The sequence below is a fragment of the Benincasa hispida genome, chromosome 11 (assembly GCF_027475165.1).
Source record: "Benincasa hispida cultivar pf3 chromosome 11, pf3_genome.v1.1, whole genome shotgun sequence".
Lineage (NCBI taxonomy): Eukaryota > Viridiplantae > Streptophyta > Magnoliopsida > Cucurbitales > Cucurbitaceae > Benincasa > Benincasa hispida.
Window position 1 is genome coordinate 65,459,865 of NC_143488.1, and position 22,426 is coordinate 65,482,290.

General features: G+C 32.4%; 1 protein-coding gene across 2 annotated transcripts; it reads right to left on the bottom strand.

Annotated features, from left to right (window-relative positions):
- Positions 1–1,523: 1,523 nt before the first annotated feature.
- Positions 1,524–6,106, bottom strand: PAB7 (poly(A) binding protein 7). Of its 2 annotated transcripts, none has more exons than XM_039049899.2 (11): positions 5,959–6,106; positions 5,638–5,864; positions 4,968–5,086; positions 4,647–4,840; positions 4,239–4,498; positions 4,032–4,138; positions 3,751–3,940; positions 3,086–3,378; positions 2,719–2,874; positions 2,226–2,423; positions 1,524–2,036 (listed from the first exon to the last, which is right to left on the bottom strand). In XM_039049899.2, the coding sequence occupies exons 2-11, from the start codon at positions 5,837–5,839 to the stop codon at positions 1,845–1,847; spliced, it is 1,911 nt and encodes a 636-aa protein (XP_038905827.1). In that variant the 5' UTR covers positions 5,840–5,864; positions 5,959–6,106; the 3' UTR covers positions 1,524–1,844. The 2 variants fall into 2 exon arrangements, with proteins under 2 accessions (XP_038905827.1, XP_090163495.1); XM_090307369.1 differs by having other exon boundaries at positions 2,226–2,435.
- Positions 6,107–22,426: the final 16,320 nt, after the last annotated feature.

Below are 22,426 nucleotides of genomic sequence, written 5' to 3' on the forward strand. Positions count from 1 at the left end.
TAGATCCCTAAACTTTCAATTTCAACTTTATATCCATTAGATCCTATCAAATTCAATTTTGTATCTACTAAATCTATGTATTTTCGAATATTCAAAAGTTTAGAGACATTATAATTTTGAAGGTTCAAGACTAAATAGGCAAAAACCTCAAGGTTGAGAGATTAAATTTGTAATTTAACATAATTAATATAATTGTGAAATTTATAATTTTAAAAGTTCATCGACCACATAGATCGATCTCAAAGTTGATACACTTAATTTATACTTTTGGTCTAATTATTTAAATATAATCGTAAAATTTATAATTTTCATAAACTAAATAAACACAAATTTCAAAGATTAGAAACTAAATATATAACTTACTTGACATAAATAATAGTTACGAACTTACGAGCCAAACACAAATCGAATTTTGTACTCTTAAAAGGTTATCCTAAATAATAGTTACCGAATTTTATACTCTTAAAATGTTATCCTAATTAATAGTTACGAAACTTACGAGCCAAACACAAATCGAATTTTATACCCTTAAAATGTTGTCCTAAAACAATCTTAAAAAAAAAAAAAAAAAAAAAAAAAAAAAAAAAAAAAAAAAAAAAAAAATCGTTATCCTATTCCTAAAATAAAACAGATTTTGAAACTATGGATTAAAAATAGAGTAGTGATAAATGGCAATTTTTTTTAGGTGTTGTATGGGAGTCACAAAAGCCTTAGAACAGTGGCGTATCTAGAAAAATGGCTATTATAAATATAATATTTCCAATTATATCATTAAAATATATAATATCGATAAAAGAAATCATGTATGAATAAATTAATTAGAGTTTGTCGATAACTATTTGATTTTTGACTTTTAAAAATTTAACATATTTTCTCTCAAAATCTTACAATAATTTATATATTTTTAAGTAAAAAATTTGAATTCTTATACAAATTCTTTAAAAAAACAGTTTTTAAAAAACTCTTTTTTTAACTTTCAAAATTTGACTTAGTTTTATAGTTGAATTCTTAGACAAATTCTTCAAATAAAAACAAATTTTTAAAACTGTTTTTTTTTTTTTTAATTTTCAAAACTTAACTTAGTTTTTTTAAAAGATTTTAGATAATAAATTTAAAATTTTAGATATGGAATAGTGTTTTATAGATTTGGTTATCAAAAATTAAAAATAAAAAACCAAATTATCAAATGGTCCCAACTTAAAAAAACTAAAAGATTCTCTTTTTATTGTTTTTCCTTCAAAATTAAACATGTATATAGGTTGGGGGATTTCCAAAAAACGCAACTCTAATGAAAATAATTGTCATGCATTATTTTTAAATTCTAAACAAAAGAAACTAGAACTGTTCGAGAAAGTTTTAACATTGAAAAGAAAAACACAAAACAAAATTTAAAAAAAAAAAATGCTTTCAACTATTTACCAATCAAAATTAGAAAACATAATAAACTAGAATTGTTAGAGTTATTAAGTCAAAGCATTGCAAAAAAACAAAAAGACAAAACAAAACAAAAATGCTTTCTACAATTTATCAATCAAAAATTAGAAAACAGCATTCAACAAATCCAAGTTCCAAACATCATTCCATCCTGACCCTGACAAAAGAAAAGATACTACTAGACTAGTAAAGGTTAGTAGTTTCTAAGAAATGGAAGAAGATTAAAATGTTCCTCAACATAAGATAGAAACAAAAGAAAAAAAACTGACTGCAAAATCTGGAAAGAACACTCTTCCAGACCAGAAATCTAGAGATGGTCGATCGGTCGTACTCTCCCGGGACTTCGAGCTAAGGAATTAGCAAAAATTCGCTGAGGAAGTGAATTTAAGTTGGAAGAGTTTTGCTTCCTTTCAGTTAACTGCAAGCTCAGCTGGTAAGAAATTGAGTGTGTCTTGGTTGGAAAGCTTAGTCTTTGAGATCTTAAGCACCTGCACTGCTTCTTCAACCTTGGCAGCCAGAGATTCAGGTGACTCTAACAGGAGCAGCAATTCCGAGTTGTCCATCTCCAGAAGCATTCCTGTAATCTTCGCAGCAAGGTCCGGCTGCAAGTGTCATTTCTAATTCTCAGCAATCACATCCTTACTTATTTTCTTTTAAGAACATAATAGCATTGGTGTGTGTGTGGCTATAGAAGCATCCACCATCCTAATTAGCAGGGCATACAAAATAATTTTGAGCTTGACGATCATTTCAAAATCACTCCAAAACATGCTCCAAGTAATATAGTTTACCTTGCGTTTTTGGACTAAGGGGTAAAGATGCTCCCCAAGGATCTGTTTCTGTTGGTCTGGGGGAGAGGAAGCAAGCATGCTGCTCAGTATTTGTGATCCCTGAGAGACATCTCCAACAGCAGAATTAAAAGCAGCAGCTGACGCGGCTCCAGAAGCTTTGTTCGTTTCGCATGGGCGAGCATTTGGGACATACTTAACCTGTCCATTCCACTACAACAGAAGCATCAGAAAATGATATATATTTTTTTATAGTAGAACACAGTACGCACTATATGATAACAACACTTTTGAATGGTCAATGACTTTGTCCAAATTAGTACTATCAGCACCTTTCAGTCCAGAACACAAGAAAATTGAAAAGATCCCAACAGATGGAAAGAATAAATTACCACAGAAACCAGGTCTATTCCACTCCAAAATCAGATGAATGTGACAAGTACGAGGGACATAAGGAAGCAAGTGAATAATTCGTAGAAAGACCAGAACAGTTTACCTGTTGATTGCCGGATGATTTTGCAGTAACTATTGATTGATTGGCATCTTGTGAATTTTGCATATAAGAGACAGATTGGACTCCATTTTGATGAGAAAGCAGAGGTCCATTCATTTTGCCTCTGTTTTGCCTGGGTTGCCTCGAAGCATTCGGAATCTGTGGAGTAAAAAGTTAAAATGCTTAGAAAGATTGTGTTCAGAAGTTGACACATTTTAACTCGTAATAATAATTCCACTCGTGCTGAAAAGGCAAAATGAAGAAAGAATGCTTTATAATTATTATATAAAATGACATACAAAAAGAAAAAAAAAACAACTGATGGCAGCAGAAGACATCTAGGTTTAATCCAAGAAAAGTTTCAACTTACAATAGGTACAGGAGAAGGTTGAAAGCCAGGTCTTGCAGGAGATGTGTAAGTATTAGCTCTCCACCCAGGCCTCATTCCTAAAGGCTGAAACATCAGACCTGGACGAGATGGTACTGGTGGAACAACACCTGGTGCTGGGTAGTAATAAGGTGTGTATCCACCGGGAAAAATTGTAGTTGACGGTCCAGGTATCCCTGCCAGCCGCTGTGCAAACTGAAGCTTCAATTGCATTTGTCTATCCTCTTTTCTTTGTGCTATAGCCAAATAGAGTGGCTTCCCGTGAAACATACATCCTATGGGTATATAGTATCCAGTGTCCAAAGAAAAACAATTAGCAGAGATTTGACCAATACAACTTAAGAAATGATAAGTTGAGACAAACAAGAAATAGATGCAAAGTTGTAAATATTTAAGTTTTTTCAATCTAATAATTCATAATTGAACATTCATTCTTAAACTGGTCTATACTTAACTCTACAAGTACCATGGTTTCAAGCTTCTACGAAATTGCCTATAGCAATTTTCAGTTTGAGTAGGGAAGAAAATGAAAACTTACTTCAAAACTTTAAACAAATCAGGAACACGAATGACATAACAAAACGCTTTCAAACATTTAAGATAATTTATATATTAATAGTTAAAAATGCACTCAACTAATAATTTACCTTGCAAAGTGTTCACGGCTCTTTTAGCTTCATCAGGATTGGAGAAGCAGACAAATCCAAACCCTTTGTTTATTCCCTTATCATCTCGCATAAGTTTTGATGAAGTGATGGTGCCAAATTGGCTAAAACGTTCTCTTAGTTCTTCATCAGTAACACCATCATCAATGTTCTTCACATACACATTTGATCCCTACACGATAGGAGATAATAGATACAATGTTTGCTAGGTAAAAGAGACTACAATTATATCAAGAATGAAAAGGACGAGTTTTAAGAGTTACCTTGTATTTTAACACTTGCTCCTTACATTTCTCTTCATAATGACGACGTAATACTTCCTCACGTTCGGTCTTCTTTTGTGCCCTCGCAATGTAGATAACCTTCGAACCTAATAAAGAAAGAACCATAATGACATCAAAAGAACACATTAAATTAAGTTAAAATTAAATAATCTAGTTGAGACAGAGGGCACAAAGGTGAATTTGTACCAAGTTGCGATCCATTAAGTGTTTCCAATGCCCGTTTGGCATCATCTGGGTTGTCAAAGTTAATAAAGCCAAAACCCCTTGACACCCCATTCTCATCCCTTGAAACAATCATGCTGGAAATTTTTCCAAACTCAGAGAATTTTTCCTGCAAATGCTCTTCCCCAATCTCAGGGTCAAGATTTTTCACATACAAATTGGTATATTTAACATCAGCATTGGCCAAAACTCGATCACTCTTCCTGACAAACTTTCCAACATATCTGTAACACATGTATGGTGGGTGTAAATTAATACAAACAAATAGTAAGCATTGCACAGTTACAAAAAATTGTGAACTCTCATGTATATTATTTCATCACATCAAGCAATCATTGCATGGCTGATGAAGTGAGAAAGTGCTGTATTTACATCTGCTTATCCCCAATGGTAAAACCATTCAGTGACTCTATGGCAGCATTTGCAGAATCCTCAGACTCAAATTGAACAAAGCCATATCCTTTGCTCTTCCCATCATCGGATGTGGCAACTTTGCTGGACAGAACATTTCCAAATTTCTTAAATAGCTCTTGAAGTCCTAAACTATTGATTGAATCGCTCAAGTTCTGCATTGGTTAGTCAAGGTAACCAGAAAAAGAACAAAAAAGACCATTATTAAAATGTAAATTTTATGAATATAACGTGATATTGGTTTCACAGGCCAAGTATTCTCTCTGTAAAAACGGCATAAACCTTAACAAACACGTTTCCAATTCCACTCTTTCTTGCATCAGCATCCCGACGTGACCACATGACTCGAATCGCTCTTCCATTCAGCATACTGTGATTCATTACCTCCATGGCATTGGTTGCTGTTTTAAATCAGACAGACAGAAGACAAGACATAGTCACAAAATCACAAACTATACATGCTTAGAGTTTCAAATTATATTTATGCAAGAACTAATCACATAATACACCATTTTCAAATAAGCAGGAAAATGATGGATAAAAATCTTGAAATGACCAAATCTATTAAGAACCAGAAAAGAAAGTTGGTGTAAGCAAATAAATAACAGAAGCCTCAACCAGCTGCTAATCAACGTGTACTAAATTAAATAATAGCATTTCAAACAACTTCTTTATTATTATTATTAAGTCTTATCAAATCTCAAGAACAAAAATAAATTAAACAGTGATCAGCAAACATTCTTTTCGGTCATAAACAAAATAATAATAACAATAAGTTCATCCGAATTGAATCTCAGCGAATCCGAAGACTCATTTAGTCTTCATAAATCGATCGTCATTTGATTTCTCAACGCAAGAAAGAAAAAGGAAAACAAAAATCGGTCGAACGAAAATAATCTCCGGAATTAACAAATCAAACGAGAAATAACGACAGAATAAAAAAAATGAATACCATCTTGAGGAGAAATGAAATTGACATAGCCATAAGATAGAGAACGTCCAGTGGAGGAATCTCTACAGATACGAACAGAGGCGAGGCTCTTGAATCCGGAGAAAGCATCAAAGAGCTGGCCATCAGTGACGTCAGGATGAAGGTCGCCGACGTAAAGGGAAGCCGGAGAGGCATGAACCGTTGTCTGAGAAACTGCCGCCATTGCGAAAAGGAAATCGCACAAACACCTGCAAATCGATAGAAATACAAATCACAAAGACGGATCATTATCATCAACATCATCATCAAATAACCAAAAAAATCAAAAACCACAGGCCAAACCTGAATGCTGGTGACGGTTTTTCTTTGGAATCTCTGGTTGATTATGGAATAAATGCAGAGAGTAAAAGAGAGCAAAATAGGATATTGAATTTCCGTTTCTCGAACGGGCTTACAGAGAGAGAGGAAAAATTAGAGTACGATTTTGAGAGTGAGGCTCTTGCATGGATCCAGAGCTTGAGCCGTTAGGTATAAAGATTCCAGGTATAGAAACGCGCTCACGCGCGATTTCCCACAGTGGAATCCAACTTCCGGTTTCTTGATTCTTTCTATTATTGTTATTAAAAAAATACTGACTTTTTAAATATATTTTCTATTTTTTTAAAAAAATCTAACGTGGAAATTAGAAATTATTGTTTAGTTAAAATTATACAAAATACCAAACTCTACTATATGATCTTTTTTTATAACAAACTCTAGGGTACGTTTCAATTATTCTTGCGGATTTAAAAATTTGTTCTTCAAGATATCATTGGTTATTCTATAAATAAATATATCTTTTGTTGAAACAAATTATACTTTTCGTCTAAATAAAATATGTTGATCTTGTGGTATAAAAATTAGAAAGTATTATAATATTATTTACAATTATATAGGAGATAGATTGTCGTTACAATTTATTTTATCTTAGAATATGTTATTAGAATCATTTGTACAATTAACTTTTACATGAATAATGTAAAAAAGATGCATGTCTTTCAAATATATATATATATCGTCAAGTATATTTGTTTGAAAAACTTCAAAATTTAAGGGTAAGGACCTTTTAAAGTGGGGGATAATTAAAACTTACTATAAAGTATTTGGTAAAATTGGATTGGGATTCTTTTATTTTTATTATTATTATTATTATTTGGGATTCTATTAATTGGTATTTTGGAGGAAGGAGAAAATCATGTGATGGTGTACTGGTACAGCCGGTAACCGGTGAGAATGTGGATATTTGGAAATTTCAACTACAGTTGCATGAAAATAGGGGGAATGTGTAGAAAACAAGAGGCGGAAGAGAGTGAGATTAGTAAAATATGTGGGCCCCACACCCCTAGTTATTTTTTTAAATTAATCATTTGTGAATTAAACCTATTTTTATCGGTTACAAAGTCAAAGAAGGCTTCAAAAGTTATTTTATTTTATTTTATTTTACTGGAAGATCTATTTTTATCGTTTATTTTTTCTTTTTCCTTTTGACTGTCTTGTGGTGGGGAAGAAGCCACATTGGAAAAGGTTACAAAGTCAACCAATGAAATTATTTAGTTATTTGTGAAAATAAACCTTTTTTTTTTTGTAATTAATGAGTTGGAAATATTTTTACCCTTCCGTTGTCTAAGGAAAAAAACTAAGCAAATTTTGTTTTCAACTATTTTTTAATTAATTCTTTTGAGTTAAATTATTGATTTGGCACCTGTTATTTTATCTAATTTCAATATAATCCATGTAATTTTAAAGGTTTCAATTTTGTATCGTTGAGATAGGTTATCTGGAGTTCATAGGTCAATATTTGGGATACAGAGTTATTTGGTCTAAATTAAATAATCTGCTTTTATAGTTATTATTTTTGTTTTGAAACCTTTTTATTCGATAAGTCTACCTATATTTGTTTGAATAAAATATGGATGGTAATTTCTTCTTTTAAATTTTTTTTTTTTTTAAATTCTTTCTTTCTTTTTTGATCAACAATTAACTCATTCAAAAATATTATTAAATAAAATGAGAAACCAAAGAGAAATCAAAACTTTTGATTCCTAATTTTTCTCCATGAATTTCATTATTATCTTCTACTTTTTCTTCTTCTTGTTGTTATTGCTCTATATTTTTACTCGATCATGAATTTTCTTTTAACTAAATCTCCCCCATCATCTTAGCTACCAATGGAATGACGACGTTTATTCAACCATTTCACTTTCAATTCTTTTAAATTTGGAAGATAATCACAGAACAAATCTTCATTTCTCACTAATTCTTGCTAGAAAATGTTCCAATAATTTTTTTAATGATTTTTTTTTGTTATATGTTACATTCTTTTCAACTACATGCATATTTTTCGTCTAAATATTTTTAAATGTGTGAGTTCAATTATATAAAAATATTTTTTTACAAACTTTTACATATAAATATTGAAGTTAATGTAAACAAAATACTATTATTTATATAATCAACAACCTACAATTAACTGTCATCAGTCTTATAATAATAGAAGTGGTTGTCGAAGTTGATTATCGAAAATGATTTTTGTTGGAGTTTGTAGTCGGAAGTGATTGTTGGTTGCATGAAGGTGGTATTGGAGTTAGTCATCGAAGTTTGTCATCGGATGTGGTTTTCAGAGCTCTATGTTGGTCAAGCGAAGGTGATTGTCGAAATTGTTCATCAAAGATGATTTTTGCGGGAGTTTGTAGTCATAGGTCATTGTAGGAGTCCGAAGTTAGTCGCATAAAATTGGTATTAGAGTTGATTGTCGAAACCTTGAGTTGGTCGTCCAAGTTGCTCGCTCAAAGGTGGTCATCGAAGGTGATTTTTGTTGTAGTTTGTAGTCAGAGGTGGTTGTCAGAACCCATGAAGATGGTTGTCAGAGTTGGTTATCAGAGTTGATTATCGAAGCCTGAAATTGATCGTCGAAGTTGGGTCACCGAAGGTGGTTGTCGAGCCCGAAATTGGTTGTTAGAGTTGGTTGCGCAAAGGTTATCAAAGCTTGGAGTTGGTCATCGGAGCTGTTATCGGAGGTGGTTGTCGGAGCTCGGAGTTGGTCATTAAAGTTTTTATCGGAGGTAATTGTCGGAGCTCAAAGTTAGTTCCCAGGTTGTGACAGTGGTTAATGGGTGGACCATTGAAAACATTGGAAGGAAGGAGAGTTAGGGTGAGCCAAACAATAAGTTGGTATATTATACTAACTCAACTCAACTTATGTTGGTGAGACAAACACTCCAAAGTTTTACGATCAACCTCGCATATGAGATATAGTCATAAGATGGGTACGATATGCACTCATCTTTCCTATTCTCACCCTATTGTTGTATTGTTGATTTCATTTAATTAGAGTCAAGGTTAAGGAATCCTTGTTTATGAGTAATGATAGATCCAAAACTTCATATTAGAAAGATAAAAATGAATAGGATGTTTATGTGTTTATATACCATCCTAAACTTTAACAAATTTACTAATAAAACATTGAATTCTAAAAGTTTATATATAATCCTAAACTTTTATACCGTTACAAATATTTGAAAAAAATCAGTATACGATAAAACCTTACTATTGAAAGGAGCACGTGCTCTCGACCCCTTAATAAATCTGTCCCTATTTATGGGATTGTTCTATTAGAGTAAAATCTCAACTTATGTTAATTTTTAATTTATTAAACTACGTTTTAAATTTAACATTTAATTAATAATCAATATCTAAATAAAACCAATCATCTTTTTCATGAACATAAAATAACTCCAATGCAGCTTCAAAATGGGAAATTGTAAAAAATAGTCTACTCAAGTTACCATCTATCAAAATTAGCACTTTTTTTTAAATCTTTTTTCTCGGTCCATCTTGTTCGATATCGACCATTAACATTTGCATAAACATTTAACTTTTTCTAACTTACCAATCCTTTTGGGCTTTCTCAGAAAAATCCTTGGCACTTTCAATTTTAATATAATTTTTCTAAATATTATGTAATCTTTTTAAATTTTATATCAAATCTTACCTAAATTTTCAAATCTTTCAACCTAAAGATCAAATTTTTGCCAAAAATTAAGTAAAATTTGGGAGAAAATTAACCTATATAATTGGGCTTTTTCAGTGAAATCTCTTTATATTTTTCCATATCTTAATTTTTTATTTTCAAAATTTGTTCTTTCACAAAAGTTAAAAATCATAGTGCACTTGAGATCCATCCGAAAAATTATAATTGATAAATTCATTTGGAAATTTGAAAATTCATATAATTGTGGAAACATAAATTAGAGTAAAGATTTGAAAAATTATATACAATTTTGATATAAGATTTGGTAAAAATAATGAGAAATTTTGAAAAATATAAAATTTGGTATAAGATTTGAAAAGATTATAGAATATTTAAAAAAAATTAGTAGAATATCCCCGAGATTTCATCAAGAAGGTCCAAAACAATTGTTAAATTAGAAAAAGTTAATTTTTAACTAAATCTCAATGGTCGAAAAAACTAGTTTAACAAATTTTTAAAAGACGTGCTAGTCTTGAAAAAATAAACTTTGATAATGTTATTTCGACACAATTTTTCCTTCAAAATCAACGACCACCACAATTTTAATTGGTATTTTTTACAAATAAATTCTTGAACCTTGTTGGTGTAACTGTCAAGAAGGCCTTTTTGTAAAGTTAACCAAGTAGTTAGTTAGTTAGTAGTTTTAGTTGTTCTAAGAATTTGTTGGCATCTTGTAACTACTTTTCCTTTATAAATAAAGACTTCCTCTCTCATTTGAGAAAGAATCCTTTGGATAAAAATCACAATTTTATCACTACACCAAATTTGATATCTGAGCGTTCCAAGATTTGGGGATCAATGGCCTAAAAAGATCCACCCCCACCCTCTCCCACGACGCTTGTTGTCCATTGAAAACTCATTTGGGGAATTTAAGAAACATCAATAAGCCTTCAAGAAAGCATGAAAAACCTTATTCAAAGGGTAGAGTTGTTGGCAACAACACCTCAAAATCAGGAATACTCAACCATTCGTGCTAGAATGGAGAGGAAGAGGAAGAAGAGGTGGTGAACAACTAAGAAACATAAAGGAATTGAATTCCTCGCAGAAGCATGTGAACGTAGTGCATTTGACAATTAATTTGAAAAACACAAAATAGTAGAAAAGATAAACTGTATAGGATAAACAAAAATTACGCATGTTTTTGAGAGAATAAGTGAGAAGAGAGAACATACTCTCGAAGACTCTCTTCTTGATAACCCTCTCCATGAAACACAGGTCTCCACAAAGTCGTAAGACCATGTATAGGGGCTGATGCCTGTCCAGTGTCGGAAGGTCAAAGAAGTTAGTGACCTGATGACAGGGGAGCCGACGACCGAAGCCTCAGTGAATGGTAGTCGTGACTATAACGGTCCTAAGGTAGCGAAATTCGTTATCGGTAAGATCCAACCCACACAAAAGGCGATCTGGATAATATCTCAGATAGAGGCTCGATGAAATAAACATGTATGTGAAGATGCGGACTACTTGCACATGGACAAAAAGATCCTATGAAGCTTCACTGTTCCCTGGATGAGATGGAACAACACAAGCCTTGATCTCACACGAACTCAACGTACTACAAAAAGCTTCACTCGAACTGAAACTCCTCTAGACACCAACACTTGGGCTTCCTTCCTATTCCCAAGACAAGGAATACGAGTTGCGGAACCCTTTGTGTTTTGGAAGAGGAAGGAAACTTACCGAAATAATTTGAGAGATAGTTTTTTTGTTTTGTAAAAAAAAAAAAAAAACAATTATATGTCTTTCTTTCTCTCTGTAACTATTACAAAACCTCGTTCCTTGAGAATCCACCGAGAGCACGATGGTGGAGGGAAGTTATAGTTCTCTTTCCCCTTAACGTATAATAATGCCCTATTGGGAGTTATTTTTATTTATTTAATTAGTTAATCAATTAATAATTAAATATCATATATTTAAATTCATTTGAATCATATTCAAATGATATCCTTTCGCATAACCTATAGTTTTTAATATGGGTCTCATTTACATTAATTTTAACTTATAGTATTTATGTGAATCACATTCATATAATTAATATTTGAATCTTATTCAAATATATTACTCTCATATTAATTATAAATCATATTTATAATTAATTAAACTATAATGCATCAATATACATTATATTAATTTGAATCTTATTTAAATATTTATCTCTCTTATACATAGTATTATTTATAAATCATATTTATAATTAACTATGTATTTATAATGTATCAATATACATTATACTTTATAATAATCAATTAATATAAAATTTTTCTTAAAATTTGAACGTTTCAAATTATTCTAAAACCATTTATTCCTTGTTTTATCTTTAGTGAGCTAGCAAGGGAGCCTAATGGACCTACAGTTGCATTAACATGCATTAACTGCAGGTCACTCCACTAAAGACCCACAGTTGCATTCTTCGCACTATAAATATAATTATATGTCCATGGATATAACTAATCAACAGTAAGTCGATCCTTCACAAATCGCCCGTAACTACAGTTGGGTCAAATTACCATTTTACTCCTATAGTCATATTTACCTTAAGTACCACCGATCCCTCTAATGAACAATTAATGATAGCCCAACTATAAACTAGACCCGTCTATGGCCAGTGAGAGAGTGAGGCGTCTCATTGTTCAAGACCCAAAATCAGCCTCTAAAGGAGCAATTCATCTACTTGCCCTAAAACTGGGATGAGGTAAATTCCATCTTGTATAGTTATGTTCCCACCCCCTACTCAAACAAATCCCCAAAATGGTAGGCTTATTGAGTCAGTGAAGCTGGCTACTCTCACATATACAGATCAAAAGATTGTCCTTATAAGCAAGAGTTTATAACTCACTCAGGATTAAGTTTGAGTCACCTATGATCATTCTATTAAAATTTTAATCGATGTTATAAAGAGAGACTAGCTATTTCGCAGTCCGGTCTTATACAAACTCTTTGTAAGAATACCCCCACTCACATGTCTCCACATGAACGATTAGGATCGAACAGTTTGTAACACTTTACAACTCTTGTAACAATTACAAAGTAGGTTGTATCCGTATTGTCACCATGATAAGGCACCTAAACTTATTCATATACTACAGACCTTAGGTTATTACTTAAACATGATCCACATGTATGTAACCACATACATGTTTAAGTTACATTAAAGAATCTTGGATCTTAGTTTATTAGATTGAGTTAATACAAAAATAAAATAGCTCTCATTTTATTAATAACAATTTGTTTATACAAGTTTACAAACTACAAGAACCATGAGATTTAGGACACTAATCCCAATAATCTCTTACTTTGGTAGCTCCAAGAAAATCCAAGAAGACATCTGATTATTCAAGAAAGGCACTAAGAAGATCGAGACTAGGATTCATCGGGTGAATATGATCAAGAAGAAGAGTTTTATGCTCCAAGAAAAGGTCAAGAAGGAAGATAGAGGTGAAACACACGATTAAAAAATGAAGATTGACTTACTGGATTACAACGGGAGGCATTGACATTGAGATATTTTTTTAAATTAATCGAATTCCCTCAGCGGGAGCGAGTGATTGCTTTGTCTAAGAATTTGCTTTGGAAATTCAACAAAACAGAGAAATACGACACAAAGAAGATAAACAACATTCACCCTTAAGCATGTTTTTCTACTTAATACAGAGATGAAAGGAAAAGAGATATAACTTACCCTTGAAGAACTTTCTTTTTGTTTCCCTCTCCGGCAAGATCATGAACTCCTCTGTGAAAAATTCGAACACCACAAACAGAAAAACTTCCACGAACTCAGTAACTCAGGACTTCTTGGACACCACCAATCAAGTTTTCCTCACTATCCTCAAGGTGAGCATCTAGGTAGAGTGGTGGCTTGCCTTAGATTTTGGTGAAGGAATTGTTTTTAAGAGAAAATGTTACAAAGGAATGAGATGAAGTGCATAGAATAACTATTCTTTTGATAAATTTCATGTATTGAACTACCATCCACTCCTCTGTGTAATAACCATATATGAGATATAAGGGAGTTATCTCATAACTCCCTCTCAATAACGAGAAATAACTCCTAAGGAGTTATTTTTCAAATTTTGAATTATATTATAAATAATATAATTAAAACAACTATATATTATATCATATATAATATAAACCTATAGTTTTATATCACATATAATATAACTTATAGTCTATATATTCTCATATAATCTATAGTATTAATATGAATCATATTCATATTAATTTTTATATAAATCACATTTATATAATTAATATTTGAATCATATTCAAATATTGATCTTTCGTATTAAACTTTATAATATAATGTATCAACATACACTATATTAATTGTATCTCATACAATTAAATCCCTTTAATTAATTTGAACAATTCAAATATTTCTAAAATTAATTGATTCTCATTCAACCCCTATTGAGCTAGCAAGGGGACCTTATGGACTATAGATTAGAAGCTTCAATGATACGAGATTAATTAATTAAACTCTTTAATTAAATTAATCAACATTCATTACTTGTCGGTCATTCCATTAAATAACAACAACTATACTCTTCACACTGTATATATATTTTTATGCGCATACCACTCAACAGCGTGTTGACCCTTCACAAATTACACTTAAGTATAGTTGGCTTAAAATTACCGTCTTACGCTTATAGTTATATCTAACTCCTTCAGTACCAATGATCCCTCTAATGAATAATTAGTCATAGTTCCACTATAACTAGACCCCTCTCTTGCAGTGAGAGGTTGTGGTACCACGCATTGTTCAAGACCTGAAATCGACCCTTAAGGGAGCAATTTATCTACTTACCCTAATAACGAGAAGAAGTGGATTTCATCTTGTGTAGTTGAGTTTCTAGCTCCCCACTTAGACAAATCCCAAAATGGTAGGCATATTGAGTCGACGAATCTGACCACTCTCACCCAAGATCAAAGGACCGCCCTCAAAGCAGGAGTTCACAACTACTCAAGATTAAGGTCAAGTCACCTATGGTCATCCTAGTGAAATGTAAGTCTCTTCAAGTAACGGCGTTAAAAAGAGAAACTAGTCATTTCATGGTCTAGTCTTATACAAACTCCTTGTATAGGATACCTTCACTCACATGTCCCCACGTGAATGATCAGAATCAGATCATTTGTAACACTTTACAACAATTGTAACAATTACAAAGTAGGTTATATCTGTAGTGCATCAGGATAAGGTACCCAACCTTATCCATCTACTACAGACCATTTAGGTTATTAATTAAACATGATCCACATGTATGTCACCACATACATGTTTAAGCTGTTGGGGTTGATGCCCTAAATCTTGTAGAGTCCTATAGTTTGTAAACACTTGTATGAACAAACACTATGTGATTTATAATATGTGATATTTTATTTACTTCAGTCTATGAAATATGAGATATTTTAGTTGCATTAACCACAAACCAATAAACTAAGATCCATTATTATCGTTGTAACTTAAGCATGTATGTGGAGACAAACAAGTGGATCGTGCTTTAAGTGATAACCTAAATGGTTTGTAGTATATGGATAAAGGAAAGATGCCTTATCCTGGTGACACTACTATTGTGACCCACTTTGTAGGTGTTACAAATATTGTAAAGTGCTACAAATGATCTAATTTTGAACATTCATGTATTAGACATACGAGCGAGGATACTCTATACAAAGGAGTTTGTATAAAACCAGGCCACAAAATATTTAGTCTCATTATATAACACCGTTCCTAATTGAGACTTTCATTTCACTAGGATGACCATAGGTAACGTGACCTTAATCCTGAGTGAGTTATGAATTCCTGCCTCTGAGGGCGGTCCTTTGATTTGCATGGTGAGAGTGGCCAGATCGCCGACTCAACAAGCCTCCATTTTGGAGATTCGTCTGATTGAGGAGCTGGGAACTCAGCTACATAAGATGGAATTCACTCCTTCCCCAAAGCATGGGTAAGTAGATAAATTGTTCTTTTAAATACTGATTCTGGGGCTTGAAAAATGTAGCGCCACACCTTCTCTTGGCCCGGGAATGGTTTAGTCATAGTAGGACTATGATCTATTGTTTATTAGAGGAATCAGTGGTACTTAAGGAGTTAGCTGTAACTATAAGGACATAACGGTAAACTGGTCTAGCTGTACTTACGAGCGATTTGTGAATACCCATCGTACTGTTGATTGGTTATATCCAATGGACATAGAAATATATCTGTAGTGTGAAGAATGCAGCTGTCGATCTTTGTTGAAGTGCCCTGCAGTTAATGAATGGTAGATATCATAATTAAAGAGTTTGGTCAGTTATTCACGTACCGTTGGTGCTTCAAGCTACAGGTCCATAAGGTCCCCTTGGTAGCTCAATGGATTCAAGTTGAGAATCAGTTTTTGGGTTAGTTTGAAATGTTCAAATTAACAAGAGGGAATTTAATTATATATGATATATAATTGTTTCAAATATAATTGATATGGTGTATTTGATACATTATTATTTGATTGGAGGAATTACTATAATATGATATATATTAAATGCCATAAAAATAGAAAAAGAACTATGGTTTATATGTTGCATATGATGCAATATTAAAACTATAGGTTATAAATATGATATGATAAGTTAGTTATTGTATTTATTTATAATTTATTAATTATGTAATAATTGATAATTCTTTTTCTTAATAACTACATTAGTGGGTCGTTTTAGACGGTTTTAGGCTAAATGGGATAAAGAAGAAAAATGGTTTTTCATTATTTATTCCATGCACAACGACAACAAGTTATCAGATAACTTATCGAGAGACTAAAAGATCGAATCGAGTTTACTATACGATAGTACTCGTTTACTACACGATCGAGCGTCGAGTCTATGCGATAGACTTCCATTTGCTATACGATCCTTCTGTCCAATACTCGATCGTCTACTCCAATCCATCCCTCTATCCAAAATCATACTGAGCCCACAACTCTTTGATTCTCACACCGAGAATACCAAGGTAATTTTTTGGTGGTGTCGAATTCTGTTCGAGGATCGAGATCGAGTTTTACTTACTGGTGATCAAAGAACTTCTAGTTGCCCGTTGCGTTTGTGTTGTTCGAAGCATTCGAGTTTGTTCGAGGAAAATACGTGAAGAAAGAGTTCTTCAATGGTATTGTTTCCTCGATCCCTTGTAATTTTGTTAAGAAGCATGTTGTAATTTATCTTTAATACATAGTCGTTTATGTATGATTGTAAATGTTTATGTTCTTTCACAATGGAGTTTTGAACGATCTGCTTCCGCTCAAAGGTCCTCTAGTTTTAGAGTTCCTTCAATTACATAAAATAACCTAGCATCTTAGTTTATTAGATTGAATTAATACACATATAAAATAATGTTTATTTTATTAATAACAAATAGTTTATACATGTTTACAACCTACAAAAATAAAGAAATTTAGGAAACTAATCCCAACAATCTCTCATTTGTCCTAAAGCTAGCAGAATGGAGTGCACAATATAAATAAAGTATCTAGTACAATAAACGAGGGCATACACTATACCTAGTGACATCTCCCACTTGTCCTAGACAATATACTACATATTCCATAGACCTATACATTCTAGATGACCCTCGAACACTTTAGCCATGAGAGCCTTCGTAAACGAATCAACAATGTTATGCTCTGAAGCTATCTTTATGACTAACACATCTCCTCGTTGCACAATCTCTCGGATCATGTGATATTTCCTTTCAATGTGTTTGCCTCTCTTATGACTCCTAGGTTCCTTTTAATTTTCCACAGCACCACTACTATCACAATAAAGTGTGATTGGTAAAAACATATTTGGAACGACTTCCAAATTAGTAAGGAACTTCCTCAGTCAAATAGCTTCCTTAGCATCTTCACAAGCAACTACATATTCATCTTCCATTGTGGAGTCTATGATGCATCCTTACTTGATGTTTCCCCAGACTATAGTTCCTCCCTTAAGAGTGAAAACTGATCCTAATGTGAATTTCCTAAAATTTCTATCAGTCTAAAAGTCCAAGTCGATGTATCATGTAAGGATCAAATCCTTAGCTTCATACACGAGCATATAGTCTCTCGTTCTCCGTAGATACTTGAGGATTGTTTTGACTATTGTCAAGTGATTTAATCCTATATTAGATTGATACCTACTGACAATCCCTACTGCATAGTAAATGTCAGATCTAGTGCATAACATTGCACACATAAGTCTGCTAACAGCTGATGCATAAGGAATCTGTCTTATTTCCTCAACCTCTTGAGGAATCTTAGGACATTGTTCCTTAGACAAAACAATTCCACGCCTGAAGGGTAATAAACCCTTTTTGGAATTATGCATTGAATATCTGACAAACATCTTGTCAATATACGATGCCTAAGAAAAGACCAATGTTTTGTTCTTACGATCCCTAATAATTTGGATCCCTAAAACAAACTGCGTCTCACCCAAATATTTTATTTGGAACTGGGTAGCTAGCCATTTCTTTACATCTATCAGTAAACCTACATCATTTCCAATGAGTAGGATATCATCCACATACAATACTAGGAAAGCTTTTGAACTGTTGATGATTTTCTATAAACACAAGGTTCATCAACACTATAGTCAAAGCCATAAGACTTGATTGCAATATCAAATCTTATATTCCAAAATCGAAATGCTTTTTTCAATCTATATATGGACCGATTAAGTTTGCAAGCTTTTTACTCTTGGCCTTACTTAATGAATCCCTTTGGTTGATTCATATAGATGGTCTCTACAAGACTACCATTCGAAAAGGCAGTCTTGATATCCATTTGCCATATCTTATAGTCATAATATATGGAAATGGATAAGAAAATCTGAATAGACTTTAGCATGAAAACAGGTGAGAAAGTTTCTTCATAGTTCACTCCCTCTACCGGGTATAACCATTTTCCACTAATCTAGTATTAAAGATAAGTACCTTTCCATCTACACCAATTTTCCTCTTGTAGATCCATTTGAACCCTATAGATTTTACCCCATTAGGTTGATCTACAAGTTTTCAGACATAATTGAAGTACATAGACTCCATTTCTTGATTCATAGCTTTAACTCATTCATCTTTGTTAACATCCTCCATTACTTGCTTGTAAGACAACGGATTCTCAATCTCATCATCAGATATGATGTCTTAAGCTTCTATTAAACTCATGTAGCGAACAGGTGGGTTCATAACCCTCCCACTACGTCAAGGCAATCTTAACTCCTGAGATGGATGTGCTTATCTAGATCAACCGACATCAATAATTGTTGTTGATGTTCTAGCTTCTTCAACAACCCTTATTGAAGTCTTAGTAGTTTCCTTGGAAATTTCACTTATTACTATTTTACTTCATGGTTTATGGTCTCTCATATGGTATTCTTCCAAAAATATAGCATCTGTTAACACAAATAGTTTATTATCTTTAGGATCAAAGAAGAACCCCTCATTTCCTGGGGATAGCCTACAAATAGACATACTCTCGAACGAGGCTCCAACTTTTTGAGCTTTTTCACTAGCACATGTGTTGAACACCCCCAAATCCTGAAATGTCGTAAACTACCTTCATGACCTCTCCAAAGTTCAAAAGGTGTTTTAGAAACACTTTTTTATGAAATGTTGTTCAAAATATAAACTGCAGTCTCCACTACATATCCTCAAAACGAGTCAAGAAGTTGACCATAGTTAATCATAGATCGAACCATGTCCAATAGGGTTTTATTTCTCTTTTATGATAAACCATTCTATTGAGATGTATCAGGTTGAGAGTTGGGATGTTATTCCGTGTTCTATCAAATAGTCCTGGAACCTCAGGTTCATATATTCTCCACCACGATCAGATTAGAATGTTTTTATCTTTTTACCTAATAGATTTTCAACCTCAATCTTATACTCCTTGAACTTTTTAAGAGCTTCATATTTATATTGCATTAGGTAAAGATGCCCAATCTTGAATAATCATCTATGAAAGATATGAAATATTCGTATCCTTCTCTTTCTTTTACATTCATTGGACCAAAAAAATCTGAATGTATAAGTTCCAAGGCTTCTTTGGCTCTATAACCTTTTCCAGTAAAAGGTCGTTTTGTCATTTTTCCTTTAATATATGTTTTGTCATTTTGCTGAAATAGAACACGACGTTTTGTTGTTTTGTCGTTTTGTAGTTTTTTCATTTTGTCATTGTGACCTTACGTTATAAATGTGAGCGTTGTTGTTATTCTAAACATTTCAGTATTTGGACAACCTTTGTAACTAACGGTCTTAGTATTTACAAGTTACTTTCCATTGAAGCAAAACCTATCTCCATTTCATTCTTAAAAATTAATACTTTATTTTCAAAAAAGAAAAGAGAATACTTTTATTCAATCAAACAAGAAACGAAAATTAAATTCTTCTTAATATTAGGAATAATATATACGTCATCTAATAATATATATTATTTCTTGTTCAAAATTAACTTGAGTCTGCCTACGATAACAACTGAAATGACAGCTCCAGTACCAACTCGAAGAGTCATCTCTCCAACTTCCAATTGTCTCCAGGAACTAATTTCTTGAGAGCAAGAAAAAATATGGTTAGTGGCCCCTAAATCAATTATCCAAGCAGAATCGTCATCATTTTTCACTAAACACGTTTCCAAGACAAGCAAATCAGATTTACTGTTATTGGATTTCTTTCTTTTATGGAAAGTAGTTGAATCAACTTCAAACCCTTTACCATAAATTCCAAGTTTTATCTCAGAGGTCGAACCACTTTGATAAACTTCACTAGAGTTGATAACATTTGTTTCCCTCATCAGTCCCTTAACATTCAATAAGGACGGGTGTTCATTTAGAGAATTGACTTTACTGGTTGCATCAAAATCAACCTCATCCTACTTGAATTGTGAGGAATCTCTCTCAAACAATTCTTGCAATGATTGCATGATCTGGAAGGCAGTGACCATGTTCTCTTTTTTTTTTTTTTTGCTAATACACCAGATATGCTCGCCAAAATGTAAACTCGAGTCTTATCATTGACTTTTGTCCATTTTCTAGATGCATCATGAACATTTTGTGTTGCATCTGGGGTTAGGACTGGAGGTCATTCTTCGGTCAAGATGAAATTTAGGTCATTAACCACGAAACAAGCAAATTTTTCCATGTTGTATAATTAGCTTTGGCTAAATTTATAGAGGCTAACATTGAAAGTATTGTTCTTGACTTATTGTTGAAATAAAATAAATTGATTTACATAGATTTTAGCACAAATCTTGTAAATTCAATCAAGTTTAGCAAAAATTTAATGAACCCCATTTTACATTTTAACTTTACAATGATGCTTTAGTGATTTAAGACAAAAGCCATCGAACGGTGGTCAGTAACTGAGGCACTCTCAACCAATCATTATACCAAAATAACTCTTATTCTTATAATAATTGATTATTATTGATTTGGTCAAGAAAACATTAACTTGATTAATAATTTCCCTATAAGTGTGACCCTCCATTTTAGACCCTAGAGTTCCACCTCAATCAGCCAATCGAAGGAAAAAACTGATTGGGGCAAAAACTAAAGTGATCTTGTCCATTTCCGGAGTTTTCCCTGATATTGACCTAATGCACAAACCATTCGAAGGGAAACGCTTTTAGGGCGCCTCGAGGTTGTACAAGAAGATCTCACGATGCAAACCAATAAAGGAGACCATAGGACATGTTGACACATATCCTTCTCCCACTTACTATAAATACTTTCTCCATTCACCTTGATATTGACCCATGCAAACACTATCCGAAGGAGGAGACTCCCAAGCGCCTCAAGGCCAAGCATGAGTCTCACGGGTGTGAACTTTAAGAGAGAATGTGAGTGGAAATACGACATAAAATATACATTTTTTTCCTCCCACTAAGTATTTTAAAACTTAGGATTTGTTATTTAGGTAAATCTGACTAATAAATTTATCAAAGTGTATTGTTAAATAGGCCCAATATAACATTTATATCAGATAGTTTAATAATATATCATTCTTTTTTATTAAACACTTTAATAAACTCAATCATGTATTGCATGCTTATAAAATATTTATCTAATTCACCTTCCAGGTTGGTTTCCAGGTAGGGATATTCTTCTTTCTGTCAGCTTAAATACCCTAGCCTTAGACAGAACCTTTCTTAGACAAATGTCCCTTATAGATAATTATTTTATAAATTTAATCTTTTATTATTTTCATTTTAATCCTATTAAAAAAATAAAAGATTAACATATTTCTAATCACATTAGAAATACATTAACATAGGTCTAGGTGAAATCAATTTTAAACCATTTAAAATTAATTTTAACCTATGTTTGCATGCAACTCTTGATTATAGATTTTACGTCTATTTCATTAAACTTATAAATTAATAACATAAATAAAAATTGTAATCATGCATCTAGATAACATTAAAGAAATATAACATTTATAATTTCTAAGTAATGTCATGCTTCATGCAATTTCATTTTCATTATATAATATAACACTTGTATTATAAACAAATGAAAATATAACACATCCAGCATATAATATAACCCTTATATTACCAACCAAACAATATAATTTTGATATTATAGTATGATGCATGGACATGTTACTATGCATGCAATCATATAATATAATACTTATATTTAATATGATGCATGAGCATACTTAATATATCATGCAACTATATAATATAACAATTATATTAAAAATGATGCATGATAAAATGTTTATCCTATGGT

Excerpts from the sequence above, each read along its gene's own strand:
- PAB7 (XM_090307369.1), bottom strand. The coding sequence starts at position 5,839 with ATGGCGGCAGTTTCTCAGACAACGGTTCATGCCTCTCCGGCTTCCCTT. Across the intron at positions 5,087-5,637 it reads TTTCATTTCTCCTCAAGATG|CAACCAATGCCATGGAGGTA; the intron begins GTATTCATTTTT and ends GATTTAAAACAG. Across the intron at positions 2,436-2,718 it reads AATCATCCGGCAATCAACAG|TGGAATGGACAGGTTAAGTA; the intron begins GTAAACTGTTCT and ends CTTCTGTTGTAG.